The sequence below is a fragment of the Trachurus trachurus genome, assembly GCF_905171665.1.
Source record: "Trachurus trachurus genome assembly, chromosome: 11".
Lineage (NCBI taxonomy): Eukaryota > Metazoa > Chordata > Actinopteri > Carangiformes > Carangidae > Trachurus > Trachurus trachurus.
In genome coordinates this window covers 8,806,593-8,832,696 of record NC_139904.1, presented here as the reverse complement: position 1 = coordinate 8,832,696, position 26,104 = coordinate 8,806,593, and the positions used below count along the sequence as shown (strand labels likewise).

General features: G+C 41.5%; 1 protein-coding gene across 1 annotated transcript; it reads left to right on the top strand.

Annotated features, from left to right (window-relative positions):
* The first annotated feature begins 1,669 nt into the window (after positions 1 to 1,669).
* Positions 1,670 to 22,440, top strand: LOC310993456 (cell adhesion molecule CEACAM5). Its single transcript, XM_083981809.1, has 10 exons — positions 1,670 to 1,797; positions 2,104 to 2,433; positions 5,234 to 5,397; positions 5,520 to 5,646; positions 7,608 to 7,886; positions 9,728 to 10,006; positions 10,562 to 10,816; positions 12,123 to 12,237; positions 21,013 to 21,055; positions 22,322 to 22,440. The coding sequence occupies exons 1-9, from the start codon at positions 1,749 to 1,751 to the stop codon at positions 21,029 to 21,031; spliced, it is 1,617 nt and encodes a 538-aa protein (XP_083837935.1). The 5' UTR covers positions 1,670 to 1,748; the 3' UTR covers positions 21,032 to 21,055; positions 22,322 to 22,440.
* Positions 22,441 to 26,104: the final 3,664 nt, after the last annotated feature.

The following is a 26,104-nucleotide window of genomic DNA, read 5'->3' as shown; positions in this document are numbered from 1 at the left end:
TAATCAAGACACTAAACTAAAACAACATGACAAACTAGAAAATTTGGTTGCAGAAATATTGAGAGTGCCACTGGGACCGGGAATCAAACCCAACGACTTTAAGGTCAAGAAAAAGCTAATCGGACAGAGGATCATCTTTCTCTGAGAACTGACATTGAGGAGCTGTCAGAAGCTGTGATCACATAAAGTTACATGCATGTGCTAGTGTTGCGGTCAAGACCACTTAACACCAGACTGAGTCAAGACCAAGACCAAGACCAAACCAAACCAAACCAATGTGGAACCATCAAGATCTCCTGCAGTGGTTTCTCCCGCAAAAACACAAACTGTCTTTAAAAAGAAGAAAGAAAAAAGTTTCAGCTTGTTTAGGAATTAAACAAAAGTTATGAAGTAGTGTTTAATTAAGGAAAGCTTTTCTTTACTAGATGACCCTCACTCATGGTCCTCTTTCTAGCTTTTCTAACCACATTGTGTGTACTACTCAATGCTTTTTTTTTTTTTTTTTTCAAATTGATGGATAGGCTACACGTCGTGTGAATGTAAATGTTCAAATGTATTCTGAGTGTTGAGATAAAAGTGTGTGTCCAGTGCTTGTCACAAGAGGGCAGCACTGAACTGAGGAGAGAGGAGCTGAAATACTCAAGTTTCCGGCGGCGCTCAGGAAAAAAAAAAGAAGAGGAAAAAGCGCCGCCAACATTTGAACATTTGATTTGAATGAATGGATGAATGGATGACAGACAGAGTGACACTAGTTAGCGTTCATCGGCATAATGATCCAGCCTGGAGGGGAAATCTGCTTCAGTAGGCTACCTACAGGAAAATGCACAAAATCGCGCTGGAACTTTGATGTTATTGTGTAGCTAAAGACAGTTCGGTTCAGTTCGATAATCAATAATTGTCGCCTACTTTCCAACAGCAGCAGTTACAGTAAGAGGATGAAACAGCAATAAGAGGGAAATCTTCACGTAGCCTACCTCTTTAGTAGTGTGAGCCTCACTTTTCCTTTCAGACTCATAAGAAGAAAAATAATTTATAGTTATATAGTTTATCCTTTTTGTTAGATTAGTGGAGGTCAACCTACAATACCACATATTCTCAATCATTCACTTTTGTGCTGATCCTGTCTCTCATAAGAGCAGGTGTATGTTTTATGACTGCCTCAGATATCCACCAGGTGGCAGCAGCGTCTCACTGAAACTCAAGACGATTCAATGAGACGTCTCAGCCTCATTCAAAAGGAAAACAAAGCACCTAACAGAGTAAATTAATGTGAAAGATTCTGGGTTATTAAGTGAATATCATACATATAAAATGAGTAAATGCCTTTCATTATTCTGCTCTGTCTCATAATGTGACCATGCAGTTGTTGTTTCTTCTCGGGGGACTCAGTGCAGGATAAATAGGGGGGAAAAAGACTTGTAAATAGACTTTAAATGTTTGTAATTGTTTTACAGTGTATTTACTATAATGTAGTAAAATACAGACAATATTTACAACAGTTAAAATTTGTGAATGAGGGATTGCGTTGGTATGTAAAATCCACTATGACTTACAGGAACACAAATGATTCATCATGAGGGTGTGTGTGTGTGCGCGCGCGTGCGTGCATGCATGCTAAGAGATAGGGGGAGTGTGTGTGTGTGTGTGTGTCTTCACCTAGTCTGGGTGTGTCCCTCTAAAAAGCAGCAGGTACTGCCGGATTTTCGACACTGTCTCTGTCTCTGCTGTGAAGACTTGAACAATCCAGGATGGATCCTTTAACCTTTAAGTCTCTTCTGTTTCTTCTGTCTTTAATCGGTAAGAAAACATTCACACCATCACTGTTGCACACGAAGTTGGAATTTATATTTATTCTATTTATTTATTTATTTTCTTTCTTTTTTTTTCTTGCTGTCGCTCGTGCATGGATAATGTAGCCTATTTTACTTCCCTGGATGCAGCTTGTCTCAACACTAATAATTATAATAATACTGCAAAGAGTTTCTCTGTGGAAATGATCTGAGGCTGCTGAATCCCATTTCTTTAATTTATTTCCTTTAAGTCGTTGATGAGTCCAGCTCCTCCACCTCAGGTCTAACTTGTCCTTCACCTGTCTTCCCTCAGGATGCTGCGCGGGGCAGGACATTCTCCCGGAGGGTCCCGTGGATGTAGTCGTGGGGAAAAATGTGACAATAAAAACCTTGCTCGACAAGCCGCAGTATGTGTTTATCACCTGGAATTTCAACCACGAGGGCGAGCAGGTGAACGTCGCCACCCTGGGTCCCAAAGGAATCAAAGAGGGCGAGCACTCCGCGGGGAGAGTGGCGATTAACGCGACCACCGGCGCTTTGACCCTCACGTCCGTGAAGCCGGAGGACAGTGGGGATTACAGCATCAACATAATAGCGGAAGACGGCACCACCACGACCGCAGAGATCGAGCTCCGAGTTCTGGGTGAGTGTCTTACCTGTGTGTGACTCCGCAGGGCCACACCTGCTCTAAGTGCGCAACAATAGTTTTTGGGGGGGGGGGGTTCATAGACTTCTGCCGAATTCAAGAGTGTTTCATAATGACTCTTATGTAGAAGATAGTGTCGTTTTTAATTTTCATTCATTTATTTTTTTGAATTTTAATTCATGTTGTGTCTAATTACGCCTCCGTGAAGCTATTACACAAGGAGTTCGGTGTAGGTTGCACCGCGCGGAGGCCACACCTGTTTACCGGCGCAGAAGCGCACATAGGCCGCTACTGTATCCCTGCGCTAGTGAAAATCTTAAATAGGTTCCTGTGGCGCTTAGCAACCACACGTCGAGAGGACTATATTCCTTGGCGGAGGAAGGTTACAGTACTTGATTGCTCTGTGTTTACCAGTGTTGGCTAGTTAACGCCCCTGAGCTGCTCCTGTGTAGTAGTGCGGTAGTATCTCTTGTGGAAACTGTCACTCACCCAGGGACTTGTTTTAATGAATAGAAGTTCACTGTTAGAGAAGTTGTTGTGACCTTATTCAACTGGAAACACTACAAACAGCCGCAGGCCTTTTACACTAGGTGCAGCCTGAGGGCGTGGCTCTCCACAGTGTTTTTAGTGGAGTGTGTGTGTGTGTGTTGGCCTTTAGGATGTAATGTGTCGTTTTTAATGCCAGATTCACAAGCACTTTAACTTAAGACACGGTTTAATGCAGCTTTACATGTTTACAACACACTGTGATTGATAGTCTATTTATGGATTGACCTGTTGATTGAGTAATAACTGATTAATTGGCTAAGTGGTGCAGTTATTGATTGCCACTTATCTAAAAGGTTGCAGTCACCTCCATTAACATAAAATGTCTTCAAGTCCAACTTTGCCTTGTGTGGACCACATGATATCAGTTTGAGTCTTTGTTTATCCAAGGTTGGTTTTGCAGTGGGAGTGGACTCTTCCCACTCAGGGATCGATCAGTAAAACCACACATTTGGCGAATTACTCAGAACAAAACCACCAGTGTCTCCACATCTGATTTTTCTTTAAACTTGAAGGAGTGGATGCTTGATGTCCCCGAGGGTTCACTGTCAGGAGAAGACATGGATCTTAGAAAACATGTCTCCGAAGAGGTGTGAGCTGTCAGAACTGGTTGACACGCCTTCACATTGTTCCCACACACACACTCATTGTTGCCCAATCATCAATAAGGACACTGTTCATTTAGAATTCGAGCGCAGGGATTATTGAGAACAAGTCCGGCAGGTCCGCCTTCACTCACCCCCGTTCAAATGTTGATATCAGAGTACAGTTATGCATGTCTGCCACCCCCACAGTTAATCATGTCCGTATTTACATTGTTGTGAGATTTAATCACCCAAACTTCACTTGTTTCAGTTTCATTGGAAATAAGTCTAATGCAAAGACATTTGAAACTGCAGTTTACTTGGTGTTTTTTGTTGTTTGGTTTATTTTTTTGCTTTACAAACAATCAACAATAGACACAATGTCAACAAAATGGTGGGAGGTTGGACAAATAAGCTAAATACATGAACACTAACTGTATATGTTAGACTTTGGTGTTGGAAAATATCTTTTTTCTAGAGAGTAAGGAATTCAGGCTCACTACAAGTTCATTGTATGGCATGGGTTTTTGTATTGTTGCAAGAGGTGGGCAAAACTGACCCTGATTTCAAAGTGATTGAAGGTGCAAGTTATGTAACTAAATTGTGAAATTAAATGTAATGCAAACTCACAATTGGACATTTCTTACTGAAATCTATCTGAAAGTCTTAGTTGACCTCTCGTTCAACTTTAGTTAGTTAGTTAGTTAGTTAAATTTATTTGTCCCGTAGGAAATTTGTCTAGAACATGTATGCAAGCTGCTATATATACTGTATGTATACGTACAATGGTGCATGGTACATGAACAGGACATTAGTGCATGTACAGTTAAAGTACATACAATCACTGAAAGTGAGATGAAGGAGTTCCTGCATCTATTGGGGTAGCATTTTTTAAATTCTTAACTGGAAATCTATAGCGTCTGCCGGATGGGAGTAGTGCATATTCACTGTGTAGGACATGAGAGGTGTCGGTGGTGATATTCTTAGCCTGTCTGATAATGATTTTATCAAAAAAGCATCTGGAGGGAGGGGTATTCTTTCACCCCCATCACTTCCATTGCAAAATGAACCAGTCTGCTTATTTGAGATCTTAACTGAACTGATAAAGTACCAAACCAAGCAGAAATTCCATGACATAAAATGCTTTTACGTCGGCAAACTCTTGTATCTTTATCAAATAACCATGTCCATTAATGAACTCATCAAAAACCCTATTTGAGGAGAACATGAGTCTTGCTGCTTACAAAGCCCAACAACACTTGAATCTGCACAGAGTCACATTATTCTCCCAGAACAACTTTTTCCTACTTTGCTGTTTTTTAACCTGTAATAACATACTCCCAACAACACTCAACACTTTCTGCAGAAATCTTATGGAGGTTCACAATGAAGCTTTTAATGTGAAACATCACTACAGGACATGTTAGGTTTTGACTCACAGTGGCTTAATGGTGAAAATGGATACGGCACAATGTTCTTTTAAAATCCAGAAAAATTGCAAATAAAAGCCTCCACTGCTCTGATGAAGTTACAGTGGTCTCGTGGACATTTATATCTGCCTACCATCTTCTCTCTTCCTCTGGTTTCATTCCTGTTTGTCAAATCTCTATTCATCCAACGCTTCAGTCATACATCCATTTCAACAACCTCCCTGTGTCTCCGTACAGAGCCGGTGTCTCAGGTGGCCATCAAGTCCAACATGCCCGAGGCAATCGAACGCAACAGCACCGTGGTCCTGACCTGCTCTGCCAAAGGCTCCTTCCTCACCTTCACCTGGTTGAATGGCACCGCCCCTGTTGCGGTCGACGGCAAACGGATCTTAATTAAGCATGTCAGTCTATATGTTTGTTTGTTTTTTAATTGTTAAAACTATTGTTTGCTGAATCTTGAATGTCGACTGGTAAGTGAAGTATGCAGTAACTGACATGGTTCCTCCTTTGGTTCGTACCACAGGAGGAATCGTCCAGCACGCTGACGGTTGAAGACATCCTCAGGTCAGAGCTGAACGGTCCTATCATCTGCTCTGCCTATAACAAGATAGAGATGGAGAAGAGCGCCCCCTTCAACCTCACTGTCTACTGTAAGTACTGCACCCATGCTGCTCGTTTTTCTACGCCTACAACACAGGAAATGATGCGTTTGGACTCACTTTTTCTAGCTATGCCAGAACCTCCAGCATCACCCTCTAGACAAAAAATACATGTTAGTCAAATAACCTGTGGATGCAGTTCTTTCCATTTGATGTTACCTGACAGTGTCTGACTCCTAACTCCTCCTAGGTTATCCATAAATGGGCGTGTTGGCAACTCAGACTTTAGTTAATGCCAGTTTGTGGCAGGGACACAGTCATTCGTCTGTCACTCACCGGCAGCCGCGCCCTTAATTATTTTGAACAGCAAGGCTTACTAATATGTGTGCACAGATGACTTATATTTAAAATAAAACAAATCACCTCCTGCACAGTGATAATGAAGGAGGGCATTCGTAAACATGTTAACATATTAATTTCTGCATTTAAATTGGACATTTTAACATGAGAGTCAATGGGGATTGTCTCACTTTTAGAGCACAACTCTAGTGGTCATTTGAGGAACTGCAGTTTTTGAACTTGTTTTACGTTTTAACTCCTTTCTACTTAATTTATATATATAGACATGGACAAATAATACCTCCTCTTATATTTGATATGGCCGACACAAACTAATACAGATTTTGCAATGAGCTAATATCAACCGATACAGGAACCCGGCCTTTTCTTCTATTAGATAAATCTACCCCTATGGTAGTTTGACAGTTTGTCCATGTTTGCCCACATGATTTAATTAATATAAGGTTTTATTCTTGAATTATTTCAACTTCTGCACTTCTTTGAATGAGCGCCACACCCCATTTGGCAACAAAGACGGTCGCATATTAGTCAGCTGCTGTCTCTGTTTCACACCTCAGCAGGTCACTGGTCTTGATTCACACTGATTTCTGACCTTTCACTGTATTTCTTTGTCCACCAACAGTTGAGACTTGGATTCCTGAAACACTCTTGTAACCAGTGTGTGTGTGTGTGTTTGCAGGGCGCTCCCTCTCAGCCTTTACTCTCTGACTAAAACCACAGTGTGTACACAGTGGCTTGCACTTCCACTCCTTCCCCATGACTAACCTGAAAGGCAGTGAAACCGCACCGACCACTGGTTCACTCTGTCATTAATTAATCAAAGAGCTTGTGTCTGCATCTTAGGAGTGTTCATTCTGGTCAGGCTGTGTCTGGAAACCAAAGTTGTGTTTGAATCCAGGGAACACTGCAACATGAAGACCTGTATGAAACCAGATTGTAGATGTATTTTTACACCTGGTTGAATCTGTAGATGAATTTTAAAGTCTTCAGTTATAAGAAAAGGACAACATTTGTGAAACTTGTTTTAAATTTACATTCATAACATATACATAATATTAAAATGATACATCCAAATAAAGATTATGTTTAAGGAACTGAAATAATACAAGTATCACACAGAAATGACTACCGTTTTCTATTGAGTGTCTTTATAATGATGATTGTCATTATTCAGAGATGAATTATCTTTTAGTTGTCCATCATTCTTATTTGTATCTATCGATCACATAAATTCTGATGTTCTGGAAAGTTAAAATACAGAATACAGAATAAAAAAGGACCTTCAGATTGCAAAGATGTAATGGAAAAAAATAAAAGAGTTTTTGCAACTTAGAAATATGAAAACAAAATGCTGCAATATAGACACAACCACACTGGTATGAGATTGCTTTAACTGATTGGGACCACTCTGTACCTGACCTCATGAAAAGTACATGTGGTATTCAGATACTATGCTTTCTCAATGGAGACTTTGGAATAATATTACTTAACAGCTGATATCTGCCTGTTCTGTCTGGACTGGGATCAGGTCAGAATGAATTCTTGGGGAAGCTTTTGCGAAGGCAGAAACCATCCAATGTAAAAAAAAAAAAAAAAAAAAAAAAAACATGACCATGGTCAAACTCTCCTCTGTTTTTGTTATAACTCCACAGATGGACCAGATCCAGTCACCATCAGTCCTATGAAGCCCTCTGAGTTCGTCAAATCTGGCTCCGACTTCAACCTGACCTGCTCGGCGCCGTCCAGCCCGCCCGCCACCTTCACCTGGTATCATGACCAGAAGCCGATAGACGTGTCAGACGCCGTCCTCACTCTGAAAGTGATCGAGGCAAAAGGGCTTGGGAAGAAGAAGGGAGCGTACTCGTGCATAGCCCAGAACGCCAAGACCAAGCGCCTCTCCGCCTCTCCTGCAGTTTCCTTAGCGGTGATGGGTGAGTGTGGACTGTGGTCTGATGTTCTGAGTTGTTATGTGTGTGTGTGTGTGTGTGTGTGTGTGTGTGTGTGTGTGTGTGTGTGTGTGTGTGTGTGTGTGTGTGTGTGTGTGTGTGTGTGTGTGTGTGTGTGTTTGGTTTGTACGGGAAACAGCCTGGTGTCATTTGCATGTGATTTAATGGAGGGAAACACAACACAGCGACCAACTGTGTGTAATGTCACGACGAGCTTAGACGCAGCTCTCCGACCAATCAGAGGCTGCTGGGAGTTAATGAACTAAAGGAGCTCAGATGATTGACCACTGATGACTTAGACACATTACTGCTTTAAAAGCTCTAATGTTGATTTGAAAGTGAATGAATTTACAGTTTTAAACATTAATTCATTCACTCTTGTTGTTCATAGCAGCAGCGGAGGGACTCCTCGCAACATAGAGACACCTTTTACGCCGAAAATACCGACAGACAGTGCCAGTCTCGTACTTTCATTTGAATGTGTGTTCCTCTTTCCTCAAGGGTACACTCTGCACTAGACACCAAAATACCACAGTGAATTTCAAGGTCACAACAGGAAGATGTGGTGTTTCTGTGTCAGTTGCTAGCTGCTGTGTACAAATAGTAATCACCTGTCAGTTTTTAACAAGCTTTACTGTGCTGCTGAGCATTGCATTGTAATTACTTCTGCAATTAACCAGAGGAACAGAGACATTTAATTTCATGGCATCCTGCAGGGTTTAAACCGTTGACAGTGATGAAGGCAAGGAACAATAAAAAAAAATTCAAGAGGCTGACTGAAGCAGCCGTCAGATAATTATCTCATTATCCAAACTGGAATAAAATATCACTTTTAAGGGGCATTACATTTTATCAGCTTGACTGAAAGAGACAGACTACTGTACCAACAGTTCAGTTGAATGTGTGATCCTGTTTTCTCAGTGGTACACTCTGCACCAGGCACCAAAATACCACAGAGAGACAAAACAGTTTTGTTGTTCACACAGGCCGAAGTCGACTGAAACCCACCGAAAACAAAAAAACACAGAAACCTTTACAGCTTCTCAGTGTCGTACCTCCGAGGCACGAGACCGATGAATACTCGGGTTAGTCAGAGAAGCTGCCGGTGACGCGTCCTGTTCACAGTGCAGCACTGACCCACATCAGTTTTTTTCTTTTCTTTTTTTTTTTTTTTTTTACCTGGGAGGTGCTGAGAAGCTGTGAAACCGTGCCGTCTGTAATTACTGCCAAGGAATTTTCTCTTCTTGTTTTTTAGAGGACGTTGTGTTCGAGGCGACAAACCAACTTGAAAGTGCGCGCATGTGTGCGTGCGTTTGTGAGTGTGTGTGTGGTCCAGTGATTATTCAGGTTGTGGGGACCTAAGTCTATGGGAACAAAAAGCGAGTTCCCATAACATAAATCATCAAATTTTAAAGGTGATGACATTTTTTTTTAAGGTTCAGAGTAAGTCTCAAGGAAACTGTGTCGGTGTAAGTGTGTGTGTGTGTGTGTGAGAGAGAGAGAGAGAGAGAGAGAGAGAGAGGGAGAGAGAGAATAAAACCTGCTGGGTTGGAGGATGGTCTTACATTTTGCCCTGAAGAGTTTCTGTGTTTTCTCTCTGAATGATACGAGCGAGGGGGAGGGGGAGATGTTTTGCATTGTTGTGAAGCGCTTTGAGCCACGCCCCCTTAAAGAAAGGTGCTATATCAATATAGTATCTTCAGTGTAGCACCTGCAGAAGTATGGTGTATTATAATGTTGCTTTTGTCTGAAAACCTTGAGATTTCTCCACTTTTAACCACTGTCAGTGAAATAACACCTCCTCCTTTTCCCCTGGCTGTGTGCAGAGGCCATCACAGGCACCGCCATCACTGGTCCGACTGGGACCCTCATCGCCGGCAACGGCACGGCCAACATCAGCTGCCAGGCGAAGGCCGGCACCGTGGAGACCAGGAGCTGGATGAAAGATGGCAAAGCTCTGGTTGCCAGCTCCCGCGTGGTGTTCTCTGCCGACAAGAGCTTTGTGGTGATCAACCCTGTGCAGAAAGAGGACAACGGCGAATTCAAGTGTCAGTTCGAGAACGCCGTCAGCAAAGATGGAGCCTCCTACAAGATGCTGGTCAACTGTGAGTGTTGTTTTTTTATTATGAGGTGTTATGTTAGGTTAGTTTATTTAAGTTTATAATATGTTTTATTTGTCAGGGACATTGCACAATTGACAATTGCCCCAGAGATAGCTGACAGCTAATTTGCATCTGTAGCCCCTGGGCAGGCAAACAAAGAACAATGAAGACAGAACAAAAACATGATAATACATTACAAAACCAAACCAGAGTCACGGATACAATCCAATTCATTCAAAAACAGTACATAGAAGTAGCAATCTAACCCATAGCAATACAAAAATTATAAATAGAAACAGCAATCTGGCCTGTTCAGCATTAAAATATCACACAGCCTACAGTGGTGCCACACCTGGGCTGGTTCCAGCCAAAACCATGGGCTGTTCTCAATTACACCACATGAAAAGATCAAAGATATTCCCAAAACATTGGGAAAGATTGGGTGATTTATTCGTGGTTACACGTTTTTGCTGATTCTAGCCAAATTATCGCTCATGGAGCTGCATTAGTTTGTTTGGCTACATAAAGAAACTTCTTTTATTTCTAACTCGTGTCTAGATGGTCCTGAAACACCGATGGTGAAGGGTGAAACCGCTGTGGAGTTCGATGACCGTGTGGAGCTTACCTGCAGCGCGGTGTCCGTCCCAGCCGCCACCTACTCTTGGAAGTTTAACGGCACAGCTGTCGATATGAAAACGGCGCAGTACGTCATTGAGAAGGCTGTTTACAAAAACTCTGGAACATACACATGTGAGGCGCACAACGCTGTCACCGGCAAGACCACCATGCACACCCACACCCTGAGTGTCAAAGGTGAGATACACTGATGCCCGTATCACATGCACTGCAATGTCAGTACAGATCTAGTCTTTGGAGAGTAATATATTTTGGTGTATGTCTTCTTCTTCTTCTCAACTGACCCGAGTCAGGCAGCTCTGCTGACAGATGACTGAAATACTTATTTGCCTTATGTCATCTTATTGGTTAAAAGTGACTCAACCGGTTTGTGACTCAGCTGCAGCGTCCTGTGCTAGTTATCATGTGTTTATCACTTGATGTTATTTGCCATGGTAGCAAAGTATCGGGTGCCAAATCCAGGAAATTAACACTATGCTCATCAGTCTTTTATGTGTTGACATTAGCATGCTACCATGCTGAATAACATCAACATGCAGCCAATGGGATTTTTCCATCGTCTGCATTGTCTGACAGGTTTATGATGCTGACATTAGAAGCTTTTTGGTTTTCGTATGATGATGTTCAATGTCATTCTGTAGTCTCATTTAAAGACTTGGCAACCAGCCTTTTTTAAAAGACAGTAAAGCCCAAAGAAATTAGAGTAAGAATGGAAATGTCTTGAGCTTGCATAGTAGCTACCATTTAAAAAAGCGAACTAATTTCCAGGTTTTAGGTCTCATTCCTACAGAACTCTATTATACGTACATCTATGTTAGCATCCCATAGAGGTTAACTTACTCATGTTGAAAGGGCATAGGGCTAAAAATGTCTAAACATTGCTATGCGTCTTAGACTGTGGTTAGCGAAAGGCTAAACTATTACCAACATTTAACCACAAAAGCAAGTTCTCTCCACCTCTGAAATGCACACATTGGCAAGCATGCACATCTGCATTTGTTGGTTTACTTTCTGCCCCAGACGTAGTGTTGTCATGCTAACGTTAGCTAGCTACCACGGGCGTAAAGAGATTGAATCCTCCTGCTGAGGGGTAACTGTGTCTCTGTAACATTGCCCTTTAACACAGATATTCATCTTTATCACCACCATTAGTTTGTCCTCTGTTGAATCTTTACTGTGATGTCTCCTATAGGCTAGCCTGTCGTGTGGGTATGCACAGTATCAGCAGTTGATCTCTTACACAGAATTACTCACCAAGCCTCTTTCGCTTCAATCAGATTGAGTCATGTTTCATTTCCTCTCTGTGGTTTCTGTTCAGAGCTCAGTGAAACTAACCCCTAAAACCCTCCCACAGTGTTCTCAGGGTCCCATATAAGTATTTCAGTATCCAAACGGAATCTTTACTTTTTTTTATTTATGATTAAATTTGAATGCTTCTTCATACAATCACATTAAATTATGTTTGGTTTTGCTGTTTTTGCAGAGGAGGGATCATTGGAGGGTTTGTCAGACGGAGCCATCGCTGGAATCGTCATCGCCGTTATCGTCATTCTTGCCGCCGCCATCGGGCTGGTCATATACTGCCGACAGAAAGTACCGTAAGTACACTGCTATTTTGATATGTGTTTTTGATAGCTGGGCCTGATGAGGCAGACCGCAGACCACATCTCTCGACTGAGGCCGTCGTCTTGTTTCAGTGTCGTTTTTGGCTGAAATTCTACTTTAAGCCACAGGAAGGTGATCTTCCTGGTTTTTACTTTAAAGTTTCATTATTTTGTTGTTTAAAAAAAAAAAGAAAAACACACACACACAACCAGAACGTCCCCTCTCTGGCTCACAGCTCATCCCAAAGGTGTTGTCAGTAAGATTTCCACCAAATGAAACCCAAACCCAGACCTGATAACGTCCATATGTCTGAGAGAAAGTAGTTTTAGCCTCAGGGTGTGGGGGAGAAAGTTGGACCTTCTTGTTGTGAGTGAGGAATGCATGATTTACAAATTCTGAGTCGTTTCTCTACACCTGTTTAATTTGGTTTAATGCTTCAATGTTAAAATATTTATCCGTAGAGGACTGATACCGTGTGTGTGTGTGTGTGTAGCATATCTGTCATTTTCTGTCTGTTTGTATATCTGAGACATTTCTGCCCCATTATGACCAAGGAAATTCTCCTCATTCCTCTCGCGCCTCGGCGTCTTGCAACATGTTTAACTAATGTACACACACACACACACACACTGTAGTGCTGCCACACCCTCCAACACGGCTGCAGCAACTGTCAGGTTTGCGCCATAATTTCCCCTCTTCAGAAATTCTTTGTCCTGTAGAAAAAACCTCTCTGAACAGAAACCGGCTCTCGTCTCTACAGAGCGACTGCACTGCGAAGGCTTTTTCAACAAAATGCCAGCGCTAAAAGGAGGCAATCGCCGAGCGTCCCAACGGACGACCGTCAGACTTCCTCTATTGTAGTTCCACAAGATCGGGAGAGAGTCGTCTTTCTTTTTTATAACTCAAGTCATGAATACAATATCTCAGTGCACTCATTCATTTAGATTCAAAAGTCAAGGTGACTCATGTTTTTTGTCACATTTATTGAATTCAAACATTAATCAAGTCACAGTTAAAGGATAGAACGATGAGGTCAAAGGTCAACCTCACTGTGACACCTGTAAAACCCCTTCTGGTCATTATTTAATGCTGGACCTGAGATTGTGAGTACAAGTCCTTGTAACTTAATGGAGGCAAACGACTAGGAGGCTTTTTTTGTGTGTATAAAAACACACACACACATTTCCAAAGTTTTTCTAAATGAACGCACAAAATGCACTTGCTGGTGAAGACTTCAGCCTCCGCTCAGACTTCCCTCAACAGACATAAAAGCAGCATTAAGCAACGGAGCGTGACGAGCAGCGGCAGATTGCATCTCCTCACACCTGAACGCCACATTCTTCCTAAACGGCGGCGGCGATGTAATCCTTTCAGGCTATTTCGACACAATGTGCTGCCACAAACAGGAAGCTGCCTCTTGAAACAAAAGAGCAAACAGATGAAGCAGTGACACGCCTGGACCCTTCCTGACCCACTGAGGCAATCTGATACCACAAGTCCCAAAGCAGCTCTTGAAGCTCTGGTCACAGGACATTTGAGCCCCAAGAAGGTTTACCTGTTTACTTTTTCCTTCATCTTTGCTCTCATGTTACATCTACATCCTCCTCGTCTTCCTCTTTTACTGGGCCAGCAGTGAATATGAACATGGACCTGGTTTTCCAGGTGATGATGAAGATGAACTCAGCACATTTTTAGCATCATATCAGTATTAATTTATCTGCAGATATTGTTAATCATGCTGCATTCGATTGCACATAGAACGGTCCTTGAACTCGGGATTCCAACTCGGGAATTCGGGTAGGATCCAAGCAGCCCGAGTAGGTCGGAAATACGTGGAAAAACGTCAAAGCAAAATGGCGCCGCACACCGTGAGAGGTAAACAGTCACTTGTCTATGGCTTGCAGAAGTCATACTTACAGCATACAATGTTTCTCTTTCTCTCTCTCCCTTAAGTAGCTGATATACTTCCCCAGAATAATTTTTAAATGCTCGAAATACATCCAAACAAACATCAACTTGCTGTGGCCGGCAATGTTTTCCGAGGTTGTGCAATGAAACGCATTTACCTTGGAAGTCGAAATTTCGAGTGCTATCAAACACAGCATCATTTATCTTACTCTTAGAATCTCTCATAGAATGAAATGAAGCCTTCAAATGTCCAAAACCCAGATAAATGTAGTTTATGAAGCCGCAGCAGTGAATGGTCATCGGCGTTCATTTAGATGATAAGGTTATGATGATTCAGGGTTTTGTCTCTGTTTAAAAACGGCCCAGAAGAGTCTGTGTCTCTGAGGTTGTGACGGTTAAGAGGCCCCTCCCCCCTCCAGGTGTCAGGTAGAGCTGTAAAAGCCCCTTTCAAAGGGCCCCCGGGGGCCTCCAACTGTTAGACTCGTCCGCTCTCTGCGTCATTTTACCTTCATCGCCATCATCGTCACTGTCAGACGGTGTCAACACCGATGACAAGAGGCCTTTGTTCTGTGGTGGGCCTCCATGTTGGTGTTTGTTGGTGAGGGTCCAGACCCTGTGTGTGTGTGTGGCAGTGTGGCAGTGTGTGTGACGACTGACGTCAAACGTTTGGGTTCAGTTTTAGAGGTTTAGGTTGAATTGAGTGGATTTTTCTCTGACAGTGACGTGTCAAAGCGGGAAGTAGAGAGTATGAGGCTGAGATGGAAAGACAAAGAAAGCTCAACTTCCAATGTAATGTTAAGTACATTAAGATCTGTGTGTGCGATAACACATACACACACACACACACACACAGCCTGACAGGCATCCGGTTTTGCAGACGGGCACAAAGAAAAGCCGTCAGGACTGTTGACAGCAGAGATAAAGACACAGATACGAGCACAGAGAACCTGCACAGGTTGAGTTCTCGCTGCAGCCGTGGCTCAGGAGGTTCAGTGGGTTGTCAGAGGATCAGTGGTTCAATCCCCTGGAACCTCCAATCCACATTTCAACAAGACAATACTCTCTAAATTTCTCCCCACAGTGGATTTGATGCCTCGGCTTTATTGATTTGATGCCTTTTGTCTGTGACATTCACACACATCAGCAGCGTTTTGCTCACATACACAGAGGCATTTAGACACAAGAGTGACTGAATCTCCACCATTGAACGACTGCGTGGTTCATGTCTCACAACCGTGGCAAAGTAGTTAATCAAAGCAGATTATCTTGTTTACACCACGGTCACTTGGTGTATCTTGTTTATTCATGTTTGGAGGGAGTGAGTCCTGTGAGTCTAATCCAGGCCTATGTGTTGGTACTAAACAGGGGAACAGGGCACTGACATTAATCCTGTAACAAGCAGAGCAGAGTTCGACAGGTCCTAAATATCAGGACTTTCTCAGAAGAGTGAGCTCACTACACAACAATGTTCTTGTCCTGAAGGTTTCATGTGAAAACCGGTTTTCTTTAGGATACAGTAACGCACACATTCACACCTGTTGCAGTGCAGCATGGGAGAAAGGCACAGATATCTAAATAGAGATCTAGTCTGATAGTGAACCTATGGGTTTTAAATAAGGTGGAGGACTTAGCGGATCCTGCAGCAGCTGCAGCTGCAGATGGAAAAACTCAACATGCACAGGTGACTAAAACCACCTGACCCAGACGGATGAATCACGTCTGAGGGAACTCATCCAGTTCAAGTCAGGGGAGGATTTAACTGATAAAATCACAAGAACCTCATTTATCACAGATCCGGCAGTTACCCTGTGCTCTGAAGCACAGGTGCATTTACAGTGAAGGGTGGGAGTAACGTTACAAGCTGCTCAGAGTGAGGACAGGTTGTTTGGAAGGATGGATTTAAAGGTCCTAAATGGTATAAAGGTATATTTCTAAGTGTTTTTTTTTTTATCTTGGATCAGGTCTAGGTTGTTTATTAATACTGTGAAAGTATCAAAGCCTCCGTCTATAGAGAAAATCCACACAGCCTGCATTCAGCAACTGAGCCCCGGAGGTGAGCTGTCAGGATTTCTGCAACGTTGTGATGTCACTACACTACATTAAAGTCAGCAGGGTGAAACATCCAACCTGTTTTTTTTTTTAATCCCCCCTCCGAAGTAACAGGCTACTCTGAACCAATACACTCTGAAAACCAGAAAAATTATGGATAAATATATTTTATTCTCGTATGCAAGTGTGGAACCAGATGTAAGACAGATGTTCTCCTGGTTAAAGGAACAGTTTTAGATATTGTGGGAAATATTCCGGACTAAGGCGAGAAAATAGACACCATTCATGACTGGTACTGTGAATATGAGGCTATGGCTAGGAATCTGTTAGCTAAGATTAGCATAAAGACTGAGAAATGCGAAAGCAGTACATGTCATACAGTATGTTATTTGTTTAAAAAGGACAAGTTCAGTTTTAGAAGCAGTTGCAGAACTACTACAGTGAGATAACACACACACTTCCCCCCTCTTGTTGTTCATGGCCTTGTTACCCAAGATTAAGTCCAACTGTATGGCTCTTGGTATTTTGAAAACACAGTCTGACTGCATTCCTTCACTCTCTGAGCAAGGGAGGCTCCGCCCCCTCCTCATAGACAGGTTGGGGGTGGGGTCGGTAGCTGCCTTTAAGGTTTAATGTAGTCTTTCCATATGCTAATGCAATTTTGAATTACAAAACCATATTCAAAAATCATATAGCATGATCTTGTGGAAGTTTCGACACAGCTGCTGTTTTCAAAGGTTTCCCAGAGCTTTCAGCCACCTCTCATGGTCTTTATTCAGCAGACAGAGCAGCTCGGGTGTCATCGTGTGACCTCGGTAACAATGGACTTGACTCATATGATAACAGGTGGTTGTGTTCCTGATCGCTCTCTGACACCTGGTCTCATTTCAGTCTTATTCTAACATCTGAAATATGTCAGATTAAAAATAGAAAATAGATTTAGATTAACAGAGAATCCAGCTGTAACTATTTTGAGGATTGATATTTTGATGATTATCATCTTTTTCTAGGTCAAAATAACAGTTACTGGTTTGTGTCTCAAATGCTGACACATGGGATAGTTGGATATCTTTGGGTTTTAGGGAAGTTCGTTGAATAGATCAGACAATTAATCAACTGATTGATAAAATAATTGGGAGAATAGATAGAATTCAATTGTTCTTTTCAGCCGTGGGATGAATCCTGATTGTTACTTAACACAGTGGCTCCCAAGCCTTTTTTGTTGTTTCCTACTGTGCGTCATAGTTTCTGTCTTTATTATTTGAGGTTAAAGTTATTCACCCGTTGAAAAGAAAATAAACCCTCAGGTGGAGCATTACTGGCTGATTATACTTATCACACTGCTGCAATTATCTCAGCTGAACATCAGTAGAGAAACTGGTCGACCTACAGACTTGAGCTTCCTGTAGCTGCAGGGGAATCAGTCTGCAGCTCGGACAGACACTGTTGTGCATTGCATTGCTGTCTAAAAACACAATCTTAGTGTTTAATCTTGAAGAAAAAAAAACATGGCTTCTGGTTTTACCCTGTAATTTACACAATGTTTTCATTCTGTGGCTTTTATTTTGGTAATTTGACTTAGGAGATCATATACTGCTGAATGCATCATACTAATAAACGCTATTAGAAGTGTTGGAAAACAGTGAGCGGCAGTCAGACCTCCTCTGGTGAATTCATCCATTTGAACGTCTTTCTCTGTCTCCTGCTCTTCATGCTCCACCTGCCTTGTTGGAAATCCCGCTCACGTCACACCCCTCCGTGATAATTACAGGTTGGATATTGAGGAATTTTTGTTTGCAGGCTACATGTCCCCCACCGGCGTTATTAATCTCCAGAAAAACAGCCACTGAAAAGCTTTTATCCACACATCTGCTACTAGAAAAGCAACAAATTTCAAAAAGATAAAACATTTTAGTCCCCGTTAAAGTCATAAAGAATCACAGGCGCATCTTAACATGTGAGTTTTATTCCAACATCAACACAAAGCATCTTTTTTACCCTCCAAAACTCAAACTAAGCCAGAGCTTAAGGTGAGCTTAACATTAGCTTGGCGTAGCATCAGTATGGAGGTCGTTCTACTCTAGTGGGCGTATTTTTGTGTCCTAGAGTATGTTAGGTTTGGATTATGTCTGGGAAAAGGAACATAATCTGTGTTATGCAATAAAACGTGATGTAAAAAAAGTGACTTTTTATGTTTTAAATTGTGACTCAGAAGAAGCTGGATTAGTTTTTAGCTTGTCAACAGAGATGAGTGACTGTTTCAGTGCAGAGACCTTTCACCTGGTTCCTCCTGCTCAGTCTGGTTCACACTTCACAAACTGTTTTTGAATCAGACATCATTGGCCTTGACTTTTATGTTTTGCATCTGAGAACCAACGTCCTGTAATGGGAGGAGGAGTTTTTCTTTCGTTCTTTTTCCTAGAGCGGGCGAGGCCTGCGTTTCCCAGAATGGCAGGAATGTCACTGTCATGTCTGCACTCGTCTTCTTCAGCTCACGTCCGTGTCGCTGCTCGGCTCGACTGTAACCGTCTGCATTTTTTTTTTTTTTTTTATCTTCTCTGATTTTACCTTCACTTCTCACCTCAAACCACCTGCCACTCATTTTCACCTCTTTTCATACTTCTATGTTACATCAATGCTGCACCAAACAATAGGCAGTAATAATGCATTTGTGTATGTGTTTGTCAGGGCTCTGAAGTGGTTTCACAGACTAAAATGGGAACAATGAAGCACTTTAAGTTGTAAAATAAAAAGCTGAACAAGGCTTAAACTGTCAAATATTTCTATCCTTCAGTAATAAAAGAAATTAAAAGGCGACTGTGTTAGTTTGAGTGACGTTATGACTGAAACTTCCTGTTAAAGATAAAAGTCTTCTCAGTTTTGTTGCTTCAGGCTTCGGGAGCTGCCTGTGGTTAACGTTGGCAAACTTTACATACAGTAGACATTGCCGTGAGTTTCCCTTGATTCCAGGGTTTTGTCTTTACATGAAAAAATGCTAAATGATTAAAAGGACGGTAAAAATGCCTCAAGGGCGAAATATCGCTTTTTATGTTTTGCAGACGGACAATCATGTGTCTCCTCCCCCGCACTGTGTCAACTCCTTATGTTTTTGAGAACGTGTCGTAAAAGTGGACAAACGGCTGCAGGACAGTCTGTGAGGTCCAGACGTCTTTTGTAGCCGCCGCTGCCACCGTCTCCTCTCTCCGCACATGCGCTCTTGAAAAAAAAAAACATCCACTTCTCTGCCTCCTCTGACCTTTGACCTCTTACAGTGCTCTTTCCTTCCTTGCATCACCGGTGAACTTCTCCCTCCGGAGGGTCTGAAATCTGATGTTTTGTCTGCAGCTGCTCTTATCACTCACTCCTTAAAAAAAAAAAAAAAAAAAGGATCTCAGTTTCTGTGATAAGATTGAAGCGATTTAACAAAAAGCTATACAGCCGGTGTTGACTCAACTCAGTGCTGCTCTGAAGACACACAGGTGGTTTTGTGAAAAGCAAACGGAAAAACACGTCCGAGGAGCTCAAATATTTTTGCAATAGCTGAATCAGTCGGTGGCCGTGTGGATATGAGAATCTGTGGCTCTAAAAACCCTGTCATGGCTCCTTTAACCTCCTAGGGGTCCCTGTGGTCGGGCCCCTATATTCAGCCGCCACACTTGGAGCTGCCCTGTGATGGAGGAACACACACAACACATTAAAATCATTTGAGAAAACACGACGTTACAACTCAACAGACACTAGATCACAATAATAGGCTGTGAACGAGAGGCTGTTGGGGCCCCTGGATAGGTTCCTCAAATCCTTTAAAGCTCAGATGTGTTGCCTTTTTAACATTGTTGTGTGTTTGTAGCTGTTGGTCCAGTTGTGTGAGCGTGTGTCTCGCTGAACGTCAGTGTTTGGGTCGATTAGAGCAGTGGTTCTCAACGTGGGGTCCGGGGACCCCCACGGGTCCTCGAGAGATTTGAAGGGGGTCCCCGATTTTTTCTTGAAATTTTACCACTTTTTTCTAGAAGTTATTTTTTTTAATTTTACCACTTTTTCTAGTTTTTTTTTTTTTTTACTTTTTTTTGGAGAAATTTTACCACTTTTTTCAAGAAATGTTTTTGTTTTTTAATTTTTATTTTAAAAATGTTTTACGAGAAATTTTACCACTTTTTTCAAGAATTTTTTTTTTTTTTTTTACTTTTTTTTGAGAATTTTTACCACTTCTCTCTAGAAATGTTTAAATGTTTTTGGAGAAATTGGATCACTTTTTCCCAGAAATTTGGCCCTAACTTAAATGTATAAAAAAGTAATGTTCTTCAGTCTCAGAACAAATATTTGTGTATTTCTGGTGTTTACTTCTAAATTTGGTCCAATGGGGGTCCTTGATGCACAAAAGGTTGAGAATTAGAGCATCAGAGAGCTTTGTCTACTTCCTGTCTCCCCTTCTTCTGTGGCTTTAACTTCTATGTGTGTTTTGCGTGTACCGTATGTGTGTGTGTGCTGAGATGACATCATCCCATCCTGAAGTCGTATCAGGCCGTCACAGAGACAATTATCAAACCACAGAAGTTTGGATCCAAAATAAGACAATTTTTTTTTTTTAAACCAGTTTTCCACCAAACACGTGGAGGTCGTTTATAGTTTAAAGAAACGAAAAGCTCCACCTGCTCTTTGAGAATAACGTGTCATAGTGTTCATAAATTTATCAGCTTGAACGTAACCTATCTTGTTTGTTCTCAGCGTTTGTCACCGTCCTCACTGCTGATAAACACCAGAGCGGCGAGGTCACGTTGTGCTAATCACTGTTTTCTCTTTGTGCCTTTCAGGGTCGAGTCTCCGTACTAAAGACAACGTCTCTGCAAACCACTGGTGAGTCTCTTTATAATCTCACCTACAGTACATCATGGTTCTGTTTCTACTAACAATGTTGATAATGATACATTAGATTTAAAGTCTGTCCATGGAATTTAACATCAGAAGCAGCAAATAAAATACCGATTTGCAAAAAAAGCTGAAAAAGTGCTGATGCTTTCACATTAATTCATTATATTATATATAATAAATCATCACTGTAGGTTGTGACAAAATGCATTATGCAGTTCAGTTGGGAATTTAAAGTTTATATTTAGATTTCTTTTATTTTTTTAAACTCTTGTTACTGTAGTTGAGATCAAACAAACCAGAGGAAATAGTGCGTTTGCAGGGAATAAAGGAACATGTCACTCATCACCTGAAATTTAATGACACAAAGAAAAAGTTTGTATATCATGAGACATGAAAAGACAGTGTGTGTGTGTGTGTGTGTGTGTGTGTGTGTGTGTGTGTGTGTGTGTGTGTGTGTGTGTGTGTGTGTGTGTGTGTGTGTGTGTGTGTGTGTGTTTGGTCAAGTCAGGGCAGCCGGTGATGCTTTAAACAGAAGCCCTGTCTCCACTTGGTTGAGCAAACATAGCCTGGAGGGTGTGTGTGTGTGTGTGTGTAGCTTTGAGATAAGACTGTTGATTGAATGCGTGTGTGTGTGTGTGTGTAGTCAGAGAAACTATGTGATTTCCAACCAGTGATGGATCAAAGTGAAAAAGGAAACATTAGAGTGCAGTTCAATAAATTTGAATCAATCTGCCTCTTTGAAAGACAATGAGTGGTGTGTGTGTGTGTGTGTGTGTGTGTCTGTGTGTGTGTGTGTGTCTGTGTGTGTGTGTGTCTGTGTGTGTGTGTGTCTGTGTGTGTGGCCCTGCGGCAGCTTTTCACATGATCACTGACAAACTTTTTCTTTGAAGTCCCCGACACACGGTGAAAGACGAGCCTCCGATCACAAACTGAGCCAGACGACAAACAACACGCTGCTGACATGTTAAAGATGCTCAGAATAGCACACACACACACACACACACACCCACACACACACACACACTGTAAACACACAACATTACTACATGTTGTGCAGAAAAACAAATACAAACAGAATACAGGAAGATGCAGGAAACAAAAAGCATGAAACGTCAAAGCATCGATTACTATGGTGATAACAGTTCAGCTGAGGTCAAAGGTAGATATCAGGATTAATCAGGATATTTTAATCCTGATTCAAACTTCAACACTTTCAGCTCTGTTAACTTCTCCTTCTCTTTCTTTCCCCAGGAGATCCAACCATTTTGCTTCCCATGATCCATCAGTGCAGCTGGGAGGGGAGACCTGTAGGGGTCCAGCTGGTTTTCTGTGAAGCCAGACCAGCTTTTCCCATCATCCTCCACTCTCTCTCTCTCTCTCTCTCTCTCTCTCTCTCTCTCTCTCTCTCTCTCTCTCTCTCTCTCTCTCTCTCTCTGTGTCTCTGTCTGTCTGTGGCTGATGCAGACAGTAGCAACTTGATTTGAGCCAAACGATGAATTCTGTCAGCGTTTGGATTATTAGCTGGAATCTCCACTGTTAATCTGATTTTAATGTTAGTTTTTTTTTGTTTCACCTTCACCTTCCTCACAAACCATCACTGGATCATCCTCATCCTCATCCTCATCCCTCTCTTCTTGCTCTTCCGCTCGGCGTTAACAGACATCGTCTGTCACCTTTTGTCTGGATCACCGCTGAAACTCAGAGACATTTCCTCGGTTACGATGAGTGACTCTCTTTATCCTGCTGGAAACCTGAGGAGACACACACACTCACACACACACACACTCGGGCCACACACTAAGACAGGGGGCTCTGGGTTGAAATAGTACGATAAAAAAAAAGTCTCTGTGGTTTGATTTATCTCAGTGCCTGTGCCGGGTGGGTGGAGCTTACCTGATGGGAGGGGGTGGGGGGATGCACTGAAGGTTTTTCAAGTAAATGTTGTGATGCTTTGGATCCAGAAATACCTCAGTTTGCTTGGTGCTCGCCACTTTGTACGAAGTTTTTCTGACACACCTGTTGAACCGACTTCCTTAGAAACACGTCGGCAGTTTAGTTAGTTTTCTTTCTGCCTTTTCTCTGTCCCCCTTCATTTCACTGTTGTTTCACACTTTTTTAGTTCTTTTATGCCCATTTTTATCATCCGAACATTTTTGTGCAACAGCCCTTTAAAGCCCCTGATTGTTGCAACAGTAAAAAAAAACAAGATAGCCCAGTATAACATCCATCCATTCAATAATTGATGTCAATTATGATGTTTAATTAGCAATATAATATAACTATAGTCTTTAATTTAACAAAAGTGAGTGAAACTGTAAAATAAGAGTAAAAAAATAAATAGAACATTTTCTACTAATGATAATAAAATATGTTATGTATTATACATAGACACTAGAGATGTGAAAGTGCAGACTGAGGATGACAGGAAATAAATTATGACCTTGAATGCAGCACAATAGACAAATGTTTGGGGCCTGTCAAGAAGAAAGGGGCCCCCAATTTCCCCTGATATTGGTCCATTTTGCAGTGACTTCTACAAACCTCCCATAAAAACAAATTGTGCATGTGAGACGTTCAGGGGACGTCTGTAATTGCATTGTCACACTGTCACAGTCTCAGGTGTGTTCCAAGAGGGGGAGGGGACACAAAGTAAAAACAAAACATGTTAAATATATTTAAAATTAGTCAAATTTATTCATTAAAAGGGGAGTTTTTAAACTGAACAGACACCCCCCGCAGGAAGTCTTATGTTTTCTGTGATCCTGGCTTCTTTCTTCCAGTGTTTTTTTTCCTCTCTTTCTTTTACACTCCCCCCTTTTTCTTTATGGTCCATGCAGGGTCCTTCTTAGGTCTTTGTTTAAAATGGTCCCACGTCGTTCCTCGGTGGAGATCTGTGAGAGCGGGAGAAGAAAAATGTTTTAAGGCAGCACAGACAAGATCCAACATGCAGGGATGAATCAGTGCGATGAAGGTGGAGAGGGAAAAAAATGAAAGAAAAAAAAGCAGGAAGGTTTTTTTTTTCTTTTGTGGGCGGCGACATTCTTTGAATTTTGGAGGGAAATTTTGGTGGGCGGTGCTGCCGTGTTTTTTTAAAAATTGTATTTTATTCCTGCACCACAACTGGGCACATGATATTTTAGACTAAGTTATACATGTTTCAGGTTAATTATTCATTTGTTAATTAAAAGTAAAACCAACCAACGACCCATTTTCTGTATTATTATTATTTGAAGTCCAGCTTTAAGCCAGATCACATCTTTTCTTGAGTATTTTGCCATCAAACCTCAGGTGATTTCTCCTGCGCTTTGAGCTGATTGATGATTTTTCTTTTTTTTTGTCTTTGTGTGACTGTTTGTGATCTCAGACTTCAACATGCACTGCAGTCTCTGGTGAGAAAGTATTTATTGTGTTCAGTTAAGAAAGAAAAAATCAACTAAAAAAAAAAAAAAACCTAAATAACATAATAACCGGAGCTGAAGATCATAGCCAGTCTGCAGATCACACATTCAAGAAGCTTTTATTGTGTGTTTTTTAAGTTTGTGTTTTTGCTTGAAAACACTCACACTGAACCTTAAACAGCTTTTGAGTGTAATTTTCAGCTTATGTATGAGTCCAGTTTGGGGTGACACGCAGAACAGAACGTATTAGTTACAACAACATACAACAGATTTGTTGTCCGAAACGAGGCGCGTTCATATATTTGAAAATGACACGAGCAGCCTTAAACTTAAACTGCCCTCATTGTAAATAATAGTGATAGATGTTCTACACTGTAAAACACTTATTGTGACTTTTTTTTTGTTTTTGATTGTATGTGGGGTTTTATTTCTCATGATTAATGTTTTTGTTTTTTTGTTTTTCGTGTTTGTTTTTTTTTCATGTTTACACAAAATCTCCAGAGTTGAAATAAATATACTGTTGGTGAAAACTAATGCCCAGTTAAACAACAAATGTAAAGCCATAAAAGTTTTGGAAATATTTTCCTAATCTCTAAAGTCTGTTGTGTTTTTATTAGCTTCTTTTCCCTCCATTGTGATTCAAACAGGGAAACAGCCAATCAGAGACTGAACCTGTTTAAACTGTCCAATCACAGACAAACGTGACTTGTCTTTGAAACTATTCTATGGTTGTGTGTCACTGAGGTTTTTCTCTTTCCTCACCTAGCTGCCACGCCTTCGTCTCCTTGACTCTGAAGAAAACACACACACTGTTAGATGAATTTGTCTTAACAAGTCAAGCCGTCTCAGTTTCACCCTTTAAGACTTCCTCTTTGTCTTCACCATCAAGGATTTAAAGGTGAACAAGAACGAGGCTGCACCACAGTCACTCCTATAACTTGATGACAGGTGGTTGTTATTTTTAGTTTTTTTTTAACACACAGATTAACTCCTGACATTTAAAACAGTACAAGTCCTTCATGTTCTCTCAAGCTCATTTCGTTTTATACTGTTGGCTACAAGGTTGCAATTGTCATGCACAGACATATCTGCTTATTAGCACACTGCAGTGAACTCCATCACACTGTGACATCAGCGTATGTGTAGTTGTTTCACTTTTAACCGATGCCTCGTGGAAGTTACAACAATAGGCTGTATAGCTTCTTCACATTGAAGGAACTTGAAGGAGCTAGTATACATTTGCCATCGCTACACTGCTGAAGTTAGCATTACTACAGTTGCCAGTCTAGCCGTATAGCTTCATCCATAGTTACAATACGTTTACAATACAAGAGGTGTTGAATACAACTCTAAGCAGCTTGTTCTTCAGCCTGGACACTGCAATGCTGTAGCTAGCTAGTTAGCATGCTAACTTTGGTAGGAAAAATGAAATGGTAGAAATAAAGGCAAAACAAGGGTAAGGGTTGTTTTTCACCTCTGGTAAATAAACTCACAATGTTTCTTCTTAGCTACTGGCAATTGAGCGGCAATTTATGCTAACATCGGCTACAGAATGTAAACCTACATGTTGGCCGGGTGCATGACGTCTGTCCGACTACCTATTTCTTCGACTTCCCACTTCTCCGACCATACATTT